This window comes from Balaenoptera physalus (assembly GCF_965194825.1).
Source record: "Balaenoptera physalus genome assembly, chromosome: 16".
Classification (NCBI taxonomy): Eukaryota; Metazoa; Chordata; class Mammalia; order Artiodactyla; family Balaenopteridae; genus Balaenoptera; species Balaenoptera physalus.
In genome coordinates this window covers 86,903,959-86,924,397 of record NC_138898.1, presented here as the reverse complement: position 1 = coordinate 86,924,397, position 20,439 = coordinate 86,903,959, and the positions used below count along the sequence as shown (strand labels likewise).

The window sequence follows — 20,439 nt, the reverse complement described above, 5'->3', positions numbered from 1 at the left end:
CCTGCACAATTGACTCCTTCACATCTTCTGTGGATTAGAATTTGCTCTGTTAGACTTGAGGCTCCCTCAGAGAAGAGATCAAAGGAGAGAAGCATTGAACTATTGCTCAGGATGGACCTTAAATGCAGTTTGTGCGTGTGGTGAAACATACATCCCGTAAAATTTACCCTTTTTCACCACGAAGTAGACAATTCAGTGGCATTACTTCGCCACCACCACCATCTGTCTCCAGAGCTTTATCATCATTTCAAACCAAAACCCTGTACCCATTAAACAACTCCCCGTTCCCATCTCCCTCCCAGCCTCTGGCAACCACCCTTTTACTTCCTGTCTCTATGAATTTGACTACTCCAGGTCCCTCATGTAAGTGGAATCACACAGTATTTGTCCTTTTATGTCTGGCTTTTTTTTTTTTTTTGGCCACACCGTGTTGGCATGTGGGATCCAGTTCCCCCAACCAGGGATCAAACCTGCGCCCCTTGCATTGGAAGGGCAGAGTCTTAACCACTGGACCTCCAGGGAAGTCCCCTGTGTCTGGCTTATTTTTAAAAGCAGTTTCGCTATAGAGAACATTAACCTTACATTGAGTTAAGGGTATGATAGGTGTAGCAACTGCTTCTAGATCAGAAGTCTTTAACTTGGAGCCCTTGGAAGAGTCCTCAGGAGCCGTCTCCCTTTTAAGGGATGAGTTTCCTAATTACAAGGTTTTCTTAGGAGCCTTTAATCCAGAAGATGCTAATCACTGTTCTGGGTCTCCTCTGCTCTGAGAGCCTCCTCTTGGTCCCAAACTAAGATTAGCTGCCGCTCACTAGGAAGAGCTACCAATCTGGTCATATTTACTGTATGGCTCTGGATTTTGCTAATGACTCAAGTTTGACACCTAACATAGTGTGAACCCCTAGTCCCATGTTTACCTGGCCACTTAGGAACTTTGATCTCACCTTCCTCATATGAAAAATATCTAATGGAAAACTACAAAGAGTCAATGAATCTACGACAAAGGAGGCGAGACTATACGATGGGGAAAAGACAGCCTCTTCAATAAATGGTGTTGGGAAAACTGGACAGTGACCTACAAAAGAATCAAACTGTACTACTTTCTCAAACCATATACAAAAATAAACTCAAAATGGATTAAAGACTTAAATATAAAACCTGAAACCATAAAACTTCTGGAAGAAAACATAGACACCAGTCTTAGTAATATTTTTTTGTGGATAGGTCTCCTCAGGCAAGGGCAACAAAAGCAAAAATAAACAAATGGTACTATAGAAAATGAAAAAGCTTTTTGCGTAGCAAAGAAAACTACCAACAAAATGAAAAGGGCTGCCTACTGGATGGGAAAAGATATTTGCAAATGATATATCTGATATGGGGTTAATATCCAAAATATACAAAGAACTCATACAACTCAGCATCAAAAAAAGAAAACCTGATTAAAAATGGGCAGAGGAACTGAACAGACATTTTCCCAAAGAAGACTTACAGATGGGCAACAGGCACACGAAAAGATGCTCAGCATCACCAATCATCAAGGAAATGCAAATCAAAACCACAGTGAGGTATCACCTCACACCTGTCACAGTGACTATTACTAAAAATACAACAAATAAAAAGTGTTGGCGAGGGTGTGGAGAAAAGGGAACCCTCGTGCACTGCCGGTGGGAATGTAAGATGGTGCAGCCACTGTGGAAAAGGGTATGGAGGTTCCTCAAAAAAATTAAAAACAGAACTACCACATGATACAGTAATTCCACTCCTGGGTATATACCCAAAGAAAATGAAGACACTAATATGAAAAGATACATGCATCCCAATGTTTATAGCAGCATTATTTACAATAGCCAAAATATGGAAGCAACCTAAGTGCCCACTGATAGATGAATGGATAAATAAGATATTATATATATATATATATATATATATATATATATATATATATATATATATATATATATATATATATATATATATATATACACACACACAATGGAACATTACTCAGCCATAAAAAGAATGAAATCTTGCCATTTGCAACAACATGGATGGACCTAGAGGGCACTGTGCTAAGTGAAGTAAGTCAGACAAACACAAATACTGTGTGATTTCACTTATATATGGAATCTAAAAAGCAAAACAAACACAACAGAAACAGAGTCATAGGTAGAGAGAACAAACAGGTGGTTGCCAGAGGGAAGGGGGGTGAAAGAAATAGGTGAGGGAGATTAAGAGGTACAGACTTCTAGTTATAATATAAATGAGTCATGGGTATGAAATATACAGTATGGGGAATATAGTAATATGTAATATCTTTGTATGGCAACATATGGTAACTAGACTTACCTTGATCATTTCCTATACATTTAAAAAGGTATAGAAATATCAAATCACTATACTGTGTATCAGGAACTAACGTAGTGTTATAGGTTAATTATACTTCAAAAACAAGCAGACTCATAGAAAAAGAGATCAGATTTGTGGTAACCAGAGGTGCGGGGGTTGGAGGGCAAGGCAAATTGGATGAAGGCGGTCAAAGGGTAAAAACTTCTAGTTACAAGATAAATAGTTATCAGGGATGTAATGTGCAACATGAGTAATATAATTAACACTGCTGGGACTTCCCTGGTGGTGCAGTGGTTAAGAATCCGCCTGCCAAGGCAGGGAACACGGGTTTGATACCTGGTCCGGGAAGATCCCACATGCCGCACAGCAACTAAGCCTGTGCACCACAACTACTGAGCCTGTGCTCTAGAGCTCACAAGCCACAACTACTGAAGCCCGTGTGCCTACAGCCCGTGCTCCGCAGCAAGAGAAGCCACCACAATGAGAAGACCGTGCACCACAACAAAGAGTAGCCCTCGCTCGCCACAACTAGAGAAAGCCTGTGCGCAGCAACAAAGACCCAACGCAGCCAAAAATACATATATTAATAAATTAATAAATTAATTAACTAATTAATTAATTAAAAAGACACTGCTGTATGTTATATACGAAAGTTGTTAGAGTAAATCTTATGAGTTCTCATCACAAGGAAAAAAATTTTTTTCTTCTATTTCTTTTATTTTATACCTATGATATGATGGATGTTCACTAAACTAATTGTGCTAATCATTTCATGATGTATGTACATCAAATCATTATGCTGTACACCTTAAACTTATACAGTGCTCTATGTCAATTATATCTCAATAAAACTGGAAGAGAAAAACCACAGTGGGATACCACTTCATACCCATTAAAATGGCTATGATCAAAAAACAAAACACAAGAAAACAAACAAACAAAACAACAACAACAAAAAGAAACAGAAAACAAGCGTTGGTGAAGATGTTGAAAAATGGGAACCTTTGTGTGTTGATGTAAAATGGTACATACACTGTGGATAACAATATGGTGGTTCCTCAAAAATGAAAAACAAAATTACCATATTATCCAACAATTCCACTTCTGGGTATCTACCCCAAAGAGATAAAAGGAGGAATTCGGACATATCTGTACTCCCATATTCATAGCAGCATTATTCATAATAGCCAAAAGGACAACCCAAGTGTCCATCAATGAATAGATGAACAAAATGTAGTATATCCATACAATAGAGTATTATTTAGGCTTAAGGGGGGAAATTTTGACAAATGCTACAGCACAGATGAAACTTGAAGACATTATGCTAAGTGAAAAAAGCCAGTCACAAATGGACAAATACCATACAATTCCTCTTATGAGGCACTTAGTAGTCAAATTCACAGAGACAGAAAGTAAGATGGTGGTTACCAGGGCCTGGCGGGGTGTTGGGGGGGGTGGGAAATGGGGCATTTACTGTTTAATGGGGACAGAGTTTTCATTTGGAAAAGTTCTGGAGATGGATGGTGGTGATGGTTGCACAACAGTGTGAAATGTACCTAATGCCAGTGAACTGTACACTTAAAAATGATTTACACAGTAGGGACTTCCCCAGCCAAAGAAATTAACACATTGTAAATCATCTATATGTCAATAAAAAAATTAATTAAATTAATAAAATTAATTAAAATTAATCTAGTGATTAAGACTCTGCCTTCCAGTGCAGGGGCTGCAGTGTGATCCCTGGTCAGGGAACTAAGATCCCACATGCTGTGGGGTGTGGCCAAAAATTAAAAAAAAAAAAAGATTTACATGGTAAATTTTATGTTACATATGTTTTACTATAATAAAAAGTTTTTAAAAAGTATCTAATGCTCTCTGATCATTATTCCCTGCTCCTGCAGGAATTTTGGGAGACTTTTATAGAGTTCATTCCCAATCAACATATTCTGGAAAGAGACAAAATGCAGTAAGTAGCAAAAAGGTTGTTCAAAAGCTGGGCCTGCCTTCATTGTTTGTTATTTCTCAGTACAAAGTCACTTCAGCATCATACTCCTGTCTTCCCCCTCTCCCTCCCCCAAGAGAGGCGAGTAGGGGAAAACAAAAACAAAAACAAGAGTGAAATTCTACACCAGAGGCAGCAGGACAAACTTCTATGAGATTAATGGGTCTAGAACAGCTTCCAGGAGCCAGGAAGCTGCCACTCAAAGGTGGTCTGGATAACATGGATGGGGAGAAACTCAGGGCCAAGTCATGAGAGAAGTCCGCCTGTCCATCACCCACCTCCCAGGATCAGCTCAGGTACCTGCCAGGTGATCACCTGCCCAGGAGGTCTGGGCACTTACCTCACAGAAGTGTCTCTCAGTAATGTTCAGAGCAGTCAGGGCAATCTGACGGTTCTGGTGAAGTTGCAAAGCCTCAATTCTATCAATCCCGCCGAGTCCTTCTATCAGCAGACACATATTTTCCTTCTGAGAAATCTTCTCTGCTGCCTGTGGGCCGTAGAAGAGTGAGACTCTGCACCAAAGCCCTTAGGACGTGGGGCTTCACCTCAGCGGAATCGGACGAAAGCCACCCGTTCCAGAATGGGCAGTTGCAGTGTTATTTTCCCAGACTGATTTAAAATTGCATTGTCTTCCTCTCATTTTGGATATTTGTCATCTGTCTATTGAGGTTTATCTTCACTGCACAAAATACAGTATTTTTTTTTTTTTTTTTTTTTTTTTTTGCTGAATATGCCATCATCTATATATCCATCACTAAACACTATTTGGTAGGTATCTCCCTTCTAATTGATGGAGATTGTTTTAAAAATAGAGAAAAGAATGTTCAAGTGAAGCTATGTAAATGCAGATGTTCTGGCCCTGCACTCCCTGGAAAGCCTTGAGGGGTCGGGCAGGAGACCCTGGGCGACACAAGCCACACCATGGCAACTGATGAGGTCCCTGGAAACAAATGATGTGATTTGATTTAATCCAATGCTGATCATTGGATTTCTCATGCATGGGTATTCACTCACTCAACATTTGTACATATACTACAGGCAAGGCACACAAAACTAGAAATAAAGGTAGGATTTAGAGAAAGCCTTTTTATAACTCACACTATCGGGGGAGACAATAATTGCTGTAGTATAGAAAGTATAATATCCTGGGATAAACCATACTGGAAAAGAACGTATATATGTATATAACTGAATCACTTTGCTGTTCAGCAGAAATTAACACATTGTAAATCATCTATACTTCAATAAAAAATTAATTAAAAAAAGAAAGTATAATAAATGATCAGAGTTTTAATTTATAGAAAGAAGATGTGCACAAGAGGCTTGGAAAGTATCAAGTTCTTCATGGATAATACGGTGCCAAGGTCCATCACAGGGTAACAGCATCCCCAAGAGAAGGAATGGCCAGGACAAAGTTGTGAGGGAATAAGTGTTGCATGTTTAGAGAAAAGGGAGTAGTCCAGCTAAATAGACTATTGGGGGGAAGTGGAGAGAGAGAAAGAAACAACTTTGGCATCCTGTAGGGTTCTGCTGACTATTTTGTGAACAGTAATAAAAACAAACAAACGAACAAAAAACCCAAACCTTCCTATGGATCAAATTAAATATTGTTTAGGCCATAATTTATCTGATGAGAGTTTGCACTTTTATCTAAGCCTTGATACCTTCTAGTCCTATCTGTACATCCAAAATGAGCTCTTGGCTTTCAGTGAAAAAAATGGAGGTAAGAACCAATGTGCTAGGTGAGCCTCCAAGAAAACTGGGAAGTGAGGGATGCCCCAGGCCAGGGCAGCAGGAGCCCTGGAGAAGGATTCTGGACTTTGACAGAACGGCAGATGGCCCCCAAGTTACTTCAAAGAACCACAACTGCACTCTGCTGCCCACTTGAAACTGTTTTCTAACTCATCTTGATTTTTCTTAGTGTCCCACGTGCCACTATCTGATATAGGGGCTTCACTGGTCCATCAGATGGGATTTGCCCAGACTCTCCCAAGAAAAAAAATCCCAAGTGTTTAATTCAAATGAATGAGATGAACTTAAATTTCTATAGCCCCCCAAGTGTGCTTTTACACATTTTTTATGTCCGACTTTGCCTCTGGTTGCCAAGTGTGTACTCTGTGTCTGTGATTTGCTCAAAGTCTAAGCGTCTAGTTGGGCTGTTTCCAATCTGTTCTTGACTCAGGTCAGTTCTTTCCAGGACAGTTACATGAAAAGGATGCTTTAAGTGATCTTTTAAAAGGAGCCCTCTGGGGACTTCCCTGGTGGTCCAGTGGTTAAGCATCTGCCTGCCAACGCAGGAGACACGGGTTCGAGCCCTGGTCCAGGAAGGTCCCACATGCCACGGAGCAACTAAGCCCATGTACCACAACTATTGAGCCCGTGCTCTAGAGTCCCCAAGCTGCAACTACTGAGCCCCCAAGCCGCAACTACTGAGCCCACGTGCCACAACTACTGAGCCCATGTGCCGCAACTACTGAAGCCCACATGCTCTGGGGCCCGTGTGCTGCAACTACTGAAGCTCTCACGCCTAGAACCCGTGCTCTGCAACAAGAGAAGCCACCGCAATGAGAAGCCCACGCACCACAACGAAGAGTAGCCGCAACTAGAGAAAGCCTGCATGCAGCAGTGAAGACCCAGCACAGCCAAAAATAAATAAATAAAAATAAATAAAAGGAGTCCTCCGGTGTTACTTTGAAACTTTTCAAATGGCTTAGTCACATATGAAAAGACCTTAGCCAAATGAATATTGCCAGCCTCCACGATGGCCTGAGATGATCCCAGCCTCTGGGTATTTATGCCCCTGTGTAGCCCCCTCCCATGTTGAAATGGACTGATCTGTGTAACCAATAGGATGCTGTTGAAATAACCTCCTTCACAGGTCATAAAAGACACTGGGGCTTCCACTTTGCTTTCTAAGGTCACTTGCTTCAGGGGAAGCCAGTTGCCATGATGTGAGGGCACTCAAGCAGTCCCAGGGAATCCATGTGGTGAGAATAACTTTCCAGGCATATGAGTGGGTCAACTTGGAAGCTGATCCTCCCGCCTCCACCAAGCCTTCAGATGAAACTGCAGCCCCAGTTTCCACCTTGAACTTCATGAAAGACCCTGAGCCAGAACCATCCAACTATGCTGCCTCCAGATTCCTAACCCCAGAAATCATGTGAGATAATAAATGTTTGTTTTAAGCCACCAAGGAGTAATTTGTTGTTCAGTATACAACCGACACAAATAGTATGTAAATATTGGCTTAACTTACATTTCAGAAATAAGACTTTTCTAGAATTCTAATTCAAGGCTTTTAGTCCATTTTCCCAGCCACATAGCCAAATGGAAAAGGAACTCTAGTATGGTCCCTCGAGATCTATCATCGCGAACGTCCTGCTGCTTCCTTCAAGTATATTCTATGTTTCAGTCTTCCGAAAGAGCCAACCACGTGGCTCATTGACTATTTTTTTCCTTGCTTCAGACCTTTGATTCGTTTCTCCATCTCACTCAGAGCAAGTCCACGTTCTCACAGACCTTCCGTGATCTGGCCCCTGGGTCCCTTGAGCCTGTTTCCCACCACCTTTCATCCCTTTGTTCTGCTCTGGCCACATCCCCCCTCCTTGCTTTTTAAGGTTTCCTTCACCTAGAGTGCTCTTTCCCAGGTATCCACAGGACTCACTCACTTCTTTCAGGTCTTTGCTCAAACATCCTTCCTCAGTGAAGTTTCTCCTAACTACTACATATAAGAGATCACCATCCCCTCTCCACTCTGGGCCATCAGTAACTACCCCTCTATCAGATATATTTTACCCGTAAATCTCTATCTGATGCGTCTGTTCCCCTCCCCCCTAATACATAAGCTCTATAGAACAAGGACTTTGCTTTGTCATTTCCTGAGCATCTAAAACAGTGCTGGGCACACAAACACTTATCTGAGAAAATGAAGATGATGGACCTTCTTTGAAAGGCCTCTTGTCTTGTCATCCACAGGATGTGTGGACAAAGGGAGGGGGTGAGGAAGTGGCGAGGAAAAGAGAATCCTAGTTAGGTTTTAAGGACCAAATTAAACATCTTAACTTAGAGACTGCTATTTAGAAACCCACCTGTTCAGAACAGCTCACCTGGAGGATAAAAAAGAGGATGTCGAGAATGATGAGAACAATTTTGGTGTCTGGGATGGTGAGAAGATTTATTAGTGGCTCCAAGACTCCAGCCTGGACCAGCTGGATTAACTGGTCCACGGTGCCCCCAGTTGTGAAGTTAGCCACTGTCCAGACAGCCTCTTTCTGGACTTTAAATTCTCCCTGCAGAGAGAGAACATTTCCATTCTTGACAGATCCTGAAGAATTTAAATATAGTGATGCAAACATGGTTCAATTTCTAGGTAGGCTGGACTACCTAATTCCCAGGACTGTAAATTGCACGTAAAATGTGCAATTTTCACAGAATCCCTTGGCAACCTGCCTTTAGTTTTTGAGCAGAAGACAGGATCTTTGAGAAGCCAAGGAGGAGGAAAGGCAGACTCATGTGGGGTCTTACAGGGAGGTTCTAAGATCAAACAGACTCACTTCCTTAAGTCAGGTTATCGGAAAAAGAGAACCAACATCACCCAATCAATACAAATTAGGGATTTTAGGTTATAGTGACCCATGTTTACATTTCTAGTCTTTCTGCTCCAGTAAAACTTTGGACAAGAAGCTCCAGAGCTACAAAGCTGAGCACACAGCCTGGAGGGGACAGAGGAAAGCCACTGAAATATCACTCAATGCATCCCTTACATTTATAAAAAGCACTTGGCCCAGAGAGAAGGGAGTCATTCACAGATTCTTCTATCCCTTTGCAGGAGGAGTTATTCCCATTTTATGGCTGGGGAAAACTGACTCAGTTTAAAACAAAGTTAAAAAAAAAAAACAAAAACATAAAACGTATGGCTCCAAGCAAGCTATAATTCAAAAGGCGCAGTTTGAAAAAAGATTACTCCTTGATTCTGACTAGATGTTTCTGATTAGAATATGTACAGACTCACAGCAGGATAGGAAGTGTCCGATAGACTGGAAGATGCCATGATTTGGGTAGTACACCTGGGCTAGCTTTTCCTACCTAATGTACACCTGGGAACCCACCAGCCAACCTGAGAGCAGGACACAGCCAGTGTCTCCTTTTCCCCATCCTACTCAGTAACCTCTGTCCGCAACCCCAGGTCACCACTCCTGACTTGTTTCGCAAGTCAATGGTTTAAACATAGCTCATCCACTAAAAGGTGACAAAAAGAAATGCTGACAGTCGTAATTGTCCTGGGGAAAGGAAGTGGGAATCAGGAGGAAGAAGGAAGCTTTACTGTATTTCTACTGTTATATCTGGATTTTCTGTATATATTACCCCTTTCATCAATGTGATTTTTACACTGCAAAGGCCACCTTTCTTCAGTGTAGAATATCACTGTAACCCGATACGTTTTTCCTCCTCAAACAAAACCAAACCAAACCTCATCCCTTTTTGCCAAGGAGAGTAGATGTCAGATTCTTTTAACGCTAGAGATAAGCCAGTATTTACCAGCTCAAGATTCTTCTGGATATGCGAGCTGTGGGATCACCTTTTCACTGGCCAATGCTTGTTGAGTCTTCTAAATTTTTAATGGATTGTCCAAAATGGGATGCCCCTTTCTTTTTTTCAGAGAGAGTTAGGAAACTAATGTTTCATAGGTTCGTCGTGATCTCAATTAGTTTTGCTTCTCAGCGTGCCTCTGAAGAGTTAAAGGAGTTCAACACAGGGCCCGCTGGAGAGTAACCTTTTGTCACGTGGGCCACTTACGTTTTCTAGAACAGCTACCAAGGGAGGCAGCGCACCACAAACGATCAGCTGCTGGATATGCTGGCGGGGCCCCGCGGCCACGTTGCTTAGCGCCCAGGCTGCCTCCTTCTGGATGGAGGAGCGGGGGTGTGTGAGGAGCTGGGGCAGCACAGCCAGGATGCCCGCGTCCAGGGCCAGCTGGGTCTGGTGGTCCGTCCCTGTGACAATGTTCCCCACCGTGCGCAGAGAGGGGGTCTGGAAGAACAAGGTGAGAAAACGTCACCAAGTACCGTGAGTTCATCACCGTGGAAGGCGACCATCGCCCCAAGCTCCGCGCCCTCCCAAACATCCGTCGTGCTGTGCTGATGGTTTTCTGGAAGCCTGTGAACAATGATTATACCCACGATCCTTATTGATTCCGTGCATCCATGGCTGTTTACATAGTTTAAAGGTACTCGCCAGCCTCCCAGTACTTCCAGCTCAAGTGGGATAGAGGTCAAGAGATATATTATCAAATGATGCTGTCCTTTTCATATCCTTACATTGGGAAAATTGGTAAATTGATGGCTGTCTTTACAATGTAATAATTTCTACTGAATTTGTATTTAGCACGAGTATCAAGTTTCTGTTGTCGGGACTTCCCTGGTGGCGCAGTGGTTAAGAATCCACCTGCCAATGCAGGGGACACGGGTTCCAGCCCTAGTGTGGGAAGATCCCACGTGCTGCGGAGCGACTAAGCCCGTGCGCCACAACTACTGAACCTGCACTCTAGAGCCCGCAAACCACAGCTACTGAGCCCGCGAGCCACAACTACTGAAGCCCGTGCGCCTAGAGCCCATGCTCCGCAACAAGAGAAGCCACCGCAATGAGAAGCCTGCGCACCACAACGAAGAGTAGACCCCGCTCACTGCAACTAGAGAAAGCCCGCGCGCAGCAACGAAGACCCAACGCAGCCAAAAATAAAATATAAATAAATAAATGAATTTATTTAAATAAATAAATAAAATAGTCAACAACCACAAACCACTTTGGGAATGAGGCTGGTCCCTATAATTAACCTCATTTAAAAAAAAAAAAGTTTCTGTTGTATATGTAATTAGAGCTAGTGAAATCTCAGTGGCATTTTTGTTTTGGTGTATTCATAAAGCTTCTCTCAATAACTTTGAAGGTCCCCGGGATGAATCTATGATTGGGCTTAAGACAACTGTCCTAGGAGGGCTGACTGTGGATTTATTTTGGTTTCTCTGCATGGTAGTGGCAGCCCCAGCACAGCCCATCAACAGTTCTAGAGTTTTCCTAGTCTATCATGCTAGGTATCTGCTACTCGAGTGAGAGATGTTAGAATTGCCATAGGCCAATCACAGCCTTGCCAGGACTGCCGCATTTGGGCCCCAAGCCCCCACAATAAACAATTTCTTGAAGATGTTGTCTTCACACCTTCCATGTCCCCAGCACTATCCCCAAACTAATCTTGACTTCTGAGGAATGCTACCCTCATCTCAGAACAGATGATTGCTAAGACTGCATAATACACAATATTAGGCATAGAAATCAAAAGGGGTACCCATGCTTCAAACTACATTTTCAAGAAGTATATTATGTAAGTGACATATGTCTCAGAGTCAAGTATTTGACCTTGGTTTTACTTACTTTTCACCTATATCTGAAGTAGTCTAAGAGAACCAGCTAGGGAGAGGATAAGGGGGAACTATCTTTTATACTTGAGTAAGAAATTCAAATGTTATGAGCTTCATGTTAAAACACACACACAGGGACTTCCCTGGTGGCGCAGTGGTTGAGAATCTGCCTGCCAATGCAGGGGACACGGGTTCGAGCCCTGGTCTGGGAAGATCCCACATGCCAAGGAGCAACTAGGCCCGTGAGCCACAACTACTGAGCCTGCGCGTCTGGAGCCTGTGCTCCGCAACAAGAGAGGCCGCGATAGTGAGAGGCCCGCGCACCGCGATGAAGAGTGGCCCCCGCTTGCCACAACTAGAGGAAGCCCTCTCACAGAAACAAAGACCCAACACAGCCAAAAATAAAAATAAATTAATTAAAACACACACACACACACACACACGGACACACAAACATGCACACCAACTTGTTAACATCTACATGCATAGACCAGTAGAATGAAAGGCCACAAAAGAATAGTTCACTGGGTGGAGGGATTATAAGCAATTTTAATTGGTGCTCTTCTATCTTTTCTAGTTATCAGACCAAGAAAAAGTAAGTCACTGAATACCCACTAGGATTTTGGATCAAAGTCGATTCAAGTCTTTGGCTACAGAGTAGCAGAGACCAGGGAAATGCAGATGAACAGCTTTGTTCCAGGTAAAGGATGAACGTCAGCTGGGGAAGGCTTGGGGGTGGGAGAGAACAGAACCTGCTCCAGTGACGATGACCCACAGACTCTAATCTGAAGGCCCCTACAGAGACCAACACGACCCAGGACACTTACCAAGACATTGAGTTCTGAGCTGCTCATGAGCTCAACCAGTCTGGGCAGGACCCCCGTGTCCACCACTTGGCCGATGCGTGTATCACAGCCATCGGTGAGGTAGGACAGAGCCCAGCAGGTGTCCGAGAGAACCTCTCCGTCTGGGTGCCACAGGAGGTGGAAGAGGGCGGGCAACATCTGCTTCACTGCGTGATCAGAAGGGTATGGGTTCTTGTTCCGGCACAGATTGGACAAGGTCCACGCAATGTTCCGCAGGAATGTGACCTGTAATGAGGAGTCTGTCTCCAGCATGGGGTGCAAAGAAGGAAAACACCAATGGCAATGTGTCCTGACCACCTTTGATCAATAGGATTGACCTGCATGAACCCAAGCCTTTGAGCTTCAAACAGGAATTTATTCTAGGTAATAAGTATAGGAGGAACGCAGAGAATGAGCTTTGTTTTATACGCAAACGTCAGATGGAGGTTTCCTTATATTCTTCAAAATGTCCTTCCCCACTTGACTCGATTGATGACCTAATTTCATTTCTCATTGATGAAACAAAGATCAAGCAGGAGTTACTTGGTCTTCCCACCAGCCTATGAACTCTACCAACATGTCCTAACCATGTTTTTGACCTTCTGTTTGAAGATCAGTCTTCCCATCCGTCCCCAGGATCACCTCTCTCCTCTGGATCAGTCCCACCAGTATAGAAACACACTCTGCGACATTCAACCCCTACCCTTGCGCCTCTCCAGCCATCACCCCACTTCTATTTTTCAGAATCCATCCTCAAGGAGGCATCCGTATTCACTGCCTATCTTCTTCTTCTACCCCTTCTAGTCTGGTTTCTCCCCCTACTTCTTTGGAGTTAGTGATGAAATCAGCTCCTTCCAAGTCATCAAATCCAAGCTTTTTGAAAAAGCTCTTTTTGCCATCTGTGACACCAAGCCTGGTTTTGTATTGCCAAATGGGCTGTTCCCTCTCATTCTTCTTGGCAGGTTCTACTGAGTTCTGAATTTCAGAGCCCTCAGGACTTGGTCCTGGTTTTCCTCACACTCTAGAGCAGAGGTCAGCCAACTTTTTCTGTAAAAGGCCAGATAGCAAAGTTTTTCAACTTTGCAGGCCAGGTGGTCTCTGTTGCAACTTATCCATTCTGCCCTCGTAACACTGCAAAATCCACAGACAATATGTATGTAAATGAATGGGTGTGGCTGTTTACTTCAAATAAATAAAACTTTATTTAAAAAAACAAGCAGTTGGCCAGGTTAGATTGGCTGATCCCTGCTCTGGCTCACCTTGCCCAGCTGGATGACACATACATGCACAATCATCTAGATAGACCTGCATATCTATCTGTCTGTTGTTGCTGCAATGGTGCCTCTCACTGGCTTCAACTTAATAGGTACAACTAAGGCTCCGATTCCCTCTTCCCTCTATCCTCCCCACATCTCTAGGAGGACAGTGCTCTAAACTAACTAACCTGAAACCCGAGGGCATCCTCGTTTCTTTCTGTCTCCCCCTTCTATGCCCATCACAGCAGCAACCCAGGTCCATCTGCTTCTCCATCTCCCTCTGCTATAATCCTACAGCAAGCAGCCAGAATGGTCTTTCTGGAAAATCAGGCCACTTTACTTCCTGCCTTGAAATCCTCCAAAGCCTTCCTTTTGCCACCAAGATGATGTCTAAGTCCCTCGTCCTACTTGTCATCTTATATTGCTCTCTCCTTGTAAGCTCCCTTGGTCATGCCAGCCTTTTTCCGGTTCAACCATATCAGGTTCTCTCTCACCTTGAAGGCAGGGCATGTATTCCCTTGACTTTTGGAAGCTGCTTTCTCTTCATTTTTGTTTGAGGCAAATCTAGAACCCAAATTTCATTCCTAACCCAGGGAGTCCTCTAGTGTTGCCACAGCAATCAACTTGGACCCTAAGCTTCCAACTTAGTCCCTATTTATTACCCAGGAACAGAACTGGTGAGCCACTAATTCTGTCTGTGCCCCTGGAACAGAGAGCTCAGTCATCTACTTTTGCAGGATTGTAAGCTTAGAAAAACTTGAATGGCTCTCTTCTAATCCCCACTGCCCCCCCACCCCCAAAGAAAGATCAGCACTACTGCCCTTGAGGACAAATTTGGATCAACTTCTACCCAAAGTAATATTCAGTCCTAGGCCTTGTTCATCATTGCTATCGTTAGGGGGCCGGGCAGCAACCACGTGGCCTAGCATTGATTTGGAATTACATCCCCCATTTCCCAACTTTGGGAACCTGTTACCTAACTAGGTTACCTCATTAAAAAGACACACACTGGGGACCTCCCTGGTGGTCCAGTGGTTAAGGATCTGCCTTCCAATGCAGGGGACATGGGTTCAATCCCTGGTCAGTGAACTAAGATCCCACGTGCCATGGGGCAACTAAGCTGCACACTGCACCTTCTGAGCCCACGCACCACAACTAGAGAGAAGCCTGCGTACCGCAACGAAGAGCCCGCATGCCACAACTAAGACCCGACGCAGCCAAATAAATAAACGAATAAATAAAATTAATTAAAAAAAGACATTCACTGGTATACTTGATGAAACCAGGGTCAGCAGATGTGGAATGGCATCACTCAAGATAACGTTGTCTCTGAATTTTGGTCCATCACCTACAAATAGACAAGAACATGACACTCAAAGAGGGAACAGAGAGAGTCCTGGGGTGGGTGAGTAATTCTTCACAAGTCTCTGCAAAGGGGGAGAGGCCAAAACTCATTCCTGGGTTGGGCAAGTAGATAGTATAGCCATGAACTAGACCCTGGGTCTCTGACATGTTGGTTGAGTAGATGGCCTGACGTGGAAATCAGGCACCACACAGCAGGGATTGCTATAAGCAGAGTCTCTGGACCCATCAAGAAGTCAGCCAACTGGGCCCAGGCAGCACGTTCTAAATGCTGGTGGAATTTCACAGCATGGTTCTCAGGAGACAAAGGCCACTATGGACCAAATTGTCTTCCCAGAAGGCTTTGGCATGGGGCAGTAACTTCCAAATGCAACTCAGAACAAAGTCTGGGAGATGGATAGATTCTAGCCATCAGTTGTCTGCTACTTTGGCTAGAATACCAATTTTAGACCCTAGACGTCTCAGTCTGTAATTCTTCAATCATTAGGCAAGGTATAAGTTACACTACACCACCCGATTTTGCCTGTTCCTTACTGCACTAAGCAAAATGAGAGACGAAATCTCTGTAATAGTTGCTTTATTTCTGCAAGCTTTTAAAAAGTAGACTTATTTTATATTCTGTGTTTGCTAATTCCATCCTCTGAAGTCCTTGGAGGTCTAATCACATTGTTTGCTTCTGCTGACTCAGTCATAGTGGATTGTTGACTTTCTGAACTTGAAATTGCTAATATTTGGCTGATCTTAATTTGTCAGAATCCTGAGGGGCCCGACTGAGTTTGTTTCCCCCAGAGAGCGTCACATTTATATTCAGCCAGGGATCCTGGAGTTCCCAACCTGACAGCATTCACTCCCCAGCTTGTGTTTTCCCGGACCACGCAGGGAATACAACATCCAGTCCCAAGTCCATGAGGCCAGTCTTAGGATTCTGTTTTCAGGGGAGACTTTTATCCTAAACTAAGCAGGCATTTTCGTGTGTATTCCCTGGGCAACTTTCACTGAAGGTAGAATTCTTTTAGGGTACTGGGTGATGTAAGGGTCTGTCATAAAATCTCCACAATGCATGAGCCAAAGACTTGTCTTTTGTTCCTGAAGCCACTAAGCCCTGAGGCTGTAGGACCCCAGTCTTGGCAGGTGTCCCTAGGCAGCCTGGAGCTTCAGAACATACCATGTCTTCTAGCTTCAGCTTCAATTTTTGGCCTCTGAACTTGACTCTGAATTTTGGAAAGGCCCATTCTACTCTTCCCAGCATTGCTAGGTATTTATACTTAAAGTGTCTGATCTACAATACTACCCAAAGAATTCCCATTGCATGCCACTCACAAGGCCCACCGTTTTCTTTGCCCCCTGCCCCCCACCGAGGGGAGAGGCTCACCTGCTATATTACCAAGGGCCCACACTGCCTGTTCACACACAGTCATATGAGGGGAAGACAGGAGCTCAACCAAGGGCTGGATGGCCCCTCCGTCCACGACAGCACGAGTCAGCTCCGAAGTACCAGAGGCAATATTGGTCAGAGCCCAGGCTGCCTCGAGCTGCAAGCGGGGATGAAGGGATGACTTCAGGAACTCCACCAGCCTGGGAATGAGCCCTGCGTCAACAATCAGCTTCAGAGGAGGGTTCTTTTCCCGGGACAGCATTTTCCTTCACAGTGTAAGAGAAAAGACAAGAACATGTCCTGTGAGGCAGGTAAGAAGAACCTCCTTTATGGATGTTCTTGGCATTCCTAACTATCAAATGAAACAAACCACTGGGCCAGAGCTCCTTCATATCCTAGAGTTCAGCCTGTAACACTCTGCGGTGATGAAGCAATATTTTTCCCTTTAGTTATTATCTATGAGCCGCCATTCCTGTTGAGGCCAATTTAAATTAAGCTATTCATCTTGACCACACTTGCATATCTTAAGTTGTTCTCAAGGACAGTGTAGAGGAGCAATTTCATCTCACTTTTGGATGGACTGGCCTTTTCTTATATTGTGTGGGCATTCTGCCACTGCCAAGAAACCAAATAGGCTGCTGGAACCCATTTCTAGCTATGCATCTGTCAACAATACAAGTCTGTTTGGCGATACCTGGCTGCCTGGGTGGCCTGGAAACATAGTTCTGGATCTGAGGCATTGACACCATTGATTATTTCTTGCAGGGTGAGGCTGACCTGCAAGGAGACATACATTCAAGTCAGAGTCTCTGCCAAAAGGAACCATAGGTCATCTAGTCTAGCCATCTATCTGATTAGAAGAAGCTGGCTTGAACGCTATGTCTCAATGTGTATGCTGGTCTGTATTAGGGGAAGGAAGAACATTTGGTGGTCTCAAAGATTTGTGGGACACTCCCCATGCTCTGGAGGATAGGTAATTCCTATCATCACTTGGATCCCCAGCACCTTTTTATCCCATGCAGTAAGAACATGCTAGTGGGTGGCAGCAAAAATGGGAGAACAAGGACCTCAAAATTCTCTCCTCCATAAAAGCAACAAGAAACCTGAAAAATAGAATCAACTTTTTTAGAACTCTGGAAACTGGCCAAAGGTTTGCAGCAATTTGTTTTATTCAAGCTGAAAAGGGTTTATTCAAGAAAAATGTCTAAATCTCAGTAAGAACAGCAAGGTTTATGGCATTTTGCCTTGCCTTATTCCCACTCCTCCTCCCACAGCTCCGTGGTAGCTTTGAAAACCAACAGCCCAGCAGCCACTGGAGGAGGCAGAACAGGTTGGTGCTCCCTTAAAGCCTCACTCCCAGAGAATTATTGTTATTCGATGCTTCTAGTGGTTTCCTGGGAGATTCCATTTGTAAGATTCTATTTTATTTGACTCAGAGCTCACACAATGCAAAAAGTCTTTTCCCTGGAGGTATTTGTTAAAAACAGTTAGAGGAAGTGGTTCAACTTCACAGCTGCTTGGGGTGGGGGGTGGGGGGGGTTAGATAACAGCTGGGGGCAAACAATAGACTAACCAAAAAACTTAAAAGGCAAAGCTGGGAATGAGATGTTCATTGGGGCTTTGAGAGCTCCAACATGTTCCTGAAAATCTAGAAGGTCACATGCCTCTATAGAACTGTTGCACATGCTCACAGAAAATGGAGAAGACCCTGAGGTCTCACCTCTGGCTGACTTTGAGGCTCTGTGCAAGCAGGAAGTGAAGGTTTAAGGCAGCATTGTCAACTTCCTGGTTGAATGTTGAAGGCATGCCCCAACATGCACACAGAATGCCTTGGCAAAGATTGGGTGAATTTTTGCTTCCAAGTGTGTAAGGAAATCTCTGTCCAATCATTAGCTGACCGCTAAGCTAACTGAGCAGAGAATTCAGTGCCTACACATGACAAAGAATACAAACTTTACAAAATCAACTCAAAAGTGACTGAATGAACAAACAGTGAGCAACAACAAGAAACCCTGGGCAAGGGGTCGGGGGCGCAGATCTTATATCCAAAGTTGCCGCATTATTTTAAATGACTAGTTGTTAAAGAAATTACAAGACATTCAAAGTATAGCACATATACAAGCAAAAACAAGGCAATTAATAGAAACTGTCCCTGAGGAGCCCAGACACTGGACTTACTAGATAAAGACTTTAAATATGTTCAAAGAACTAAAGGAAAGCATGTCTAAAGAACTAAAGGAAAGTCTAAGAATGATGTCTTAGAGACATAAGAATGATGTCTTAGACACAGAACAAATCATCAGTGAACTTAAGATGGGTCCATTGAGATTAACCAGCATGAGGGAAAAAAAGAATGAATAGATCTTAGCCAAAAGGCCAAGAAGCAAGCGTAGTAGCTATTCCTATCAGTTTAATATCGGATGCAGCCTCTATCCAAGGACAATATATTAAATGGATTTTTGGAACTAGGAGATGGAATAGAACTTGCTCCATCCACTCCATGCATTGACCCAGGTATTACAGTACTTCCAGGAATAGTGCACCCCCTTTGAGGGAAATAAAGACTTTTTTTTTTTTAAAAAGCAAAAAAAAAAAAAAAAAAATGAAGATTAAACTTAACAGAGCCTTACAGATCAGCAACATATGGATAATAGAATGGAAAAGAGAGAGAAAGGGGCAGAAAGTATATTTGAAGAAATGATTTCCAAAAACATCGCAAATTTGATGAAGAAATTAATCTACACCTCTGAGAAGCTTAATGAACTTCAAACAGGAAAAACTCCAAGAGATCCACACTTAGACACATCATAAAATGTTGGAAGCCAAAAACAAAAAGAGAATCTTGAAATCAGCAAAAGAGAAGCAACTCACCATACACAAGTCCTCAACAAGATCAAGAGCTGATTTATCCCCAGAAGGCATAAATGACATATTTAAAATGCTGACAGCAAGTTTGTCAAGCTAGAATTCTATACATGGCAAATTATAATAAAATGGAGAAATTAAGACAGTCTCAGATAAACAAAACCTGAGAGAATCCATTGTCAGCAAACTCACTCTACAAGAAGAGAGTTCTTCAGGTACTAGAAACTAGATAATAACCAAAGACATGAAGAAATCAACAACACCAGAAAGGCAAATATAATGGTAAATATAAAAGACAATATAGTAGATAGCCTCATCCACCAGCAGGCAGACAGAAGAAGCAAGAAGAACTACAATCCTGTAGCCTGTGGAACAAAAACCACATTCACAGAAAGATAGACAAGATGAAAAGCCAGAGGGCTATGTACCAGATGAAGGAACAAGATAAAACCCCAGAAAAACAACTAAATGAAGTGGAGATAGGCAACCTTCCAGAAAAAGAATTCAGAATAATGATAGTGAAGATGATCCAGGACCTTGGAAAAAGAATGGAGGCAAAGATCAAGAAGATGCAAGAGATGTTTAACAAAGACCTAGAAGAATTAAAGAACAAGCAAACAGAGATGAACAATACAATAACTGAAATGAAAACTACACTAGAAGGAATCAATAGCAGAATGACTGAGGCAGAAGAACGGATAAGTGACCTGTAAGACAGAATGGTGGAATTCACTGCTGTGGAACAGAATAAAGAAAAAAGAATGAAAAGAAATGAAGACAGCCTAAGAGACCTCTGGGACAACATTAAATGCAACAACATTCCCATTATAGGGGTCCCAGAAGGAGAAGAGAGAGAGAAAGGACCCAAGAAAATATTTGAAGAGATTATAGTCGAAAACTTCCCTAACATGGGAAAGGAAATAGCCACCCAAGTCCAGGAAGCACAGAGAGTCCCATACAGGATAAACCTAAGGCGAAA

The 20,439-nt window shown here is 43.2% G+C and overlaps 1 protein-coding gene across 1 annotated transcript in view; it reads right to left on the bottom strand.

The window, feature by feature from the left end:
* KPNA7 (karyopherin subunit alpha 7) overlaps nucleotides 1-20,439 on the bottom strand; it is a 128,066-nt gene that overhangs the window by 88,138 nt on the left and 19,489 nt on the right. Inside the window, exons 4-10 of the mRNA XM_082429856.1 lie at nucleotides 17,290-17,372; nucleotides 16,593-16,861; nucleotides 15,124-15,206; nucleotides 12,585-12,848; nucleotides 10,142-10,375; nucleotides 8,452-8,634; nucleotides 4,686-4,832 (exon numbers count right to left, since the gene is read on the bottom strand). Coding sequence (XP_082285982.1) covers nucleotides 4,686-4,832; nucleotides 8,452-8,634; nucleotides 10,142-10,375; nucleotides 12,585-12,848; nucleotides 15,124-15,206; nucleotides 16,593-16,861; nucleotides 17,290-17,372 — 1,263 coding nt within the window. The remainder of the gene's footprint in view (nucleotides 1-4,685; nucleotides 4,833-8,451; nucleotides 8,635-10,141; nucleotides 10,376-12,584; nucleotides 12,849-15,123; nucleotides 15,207-16,592; nucleotides 16,862-17,289; nucleotides 17,373-20,439) is intronic.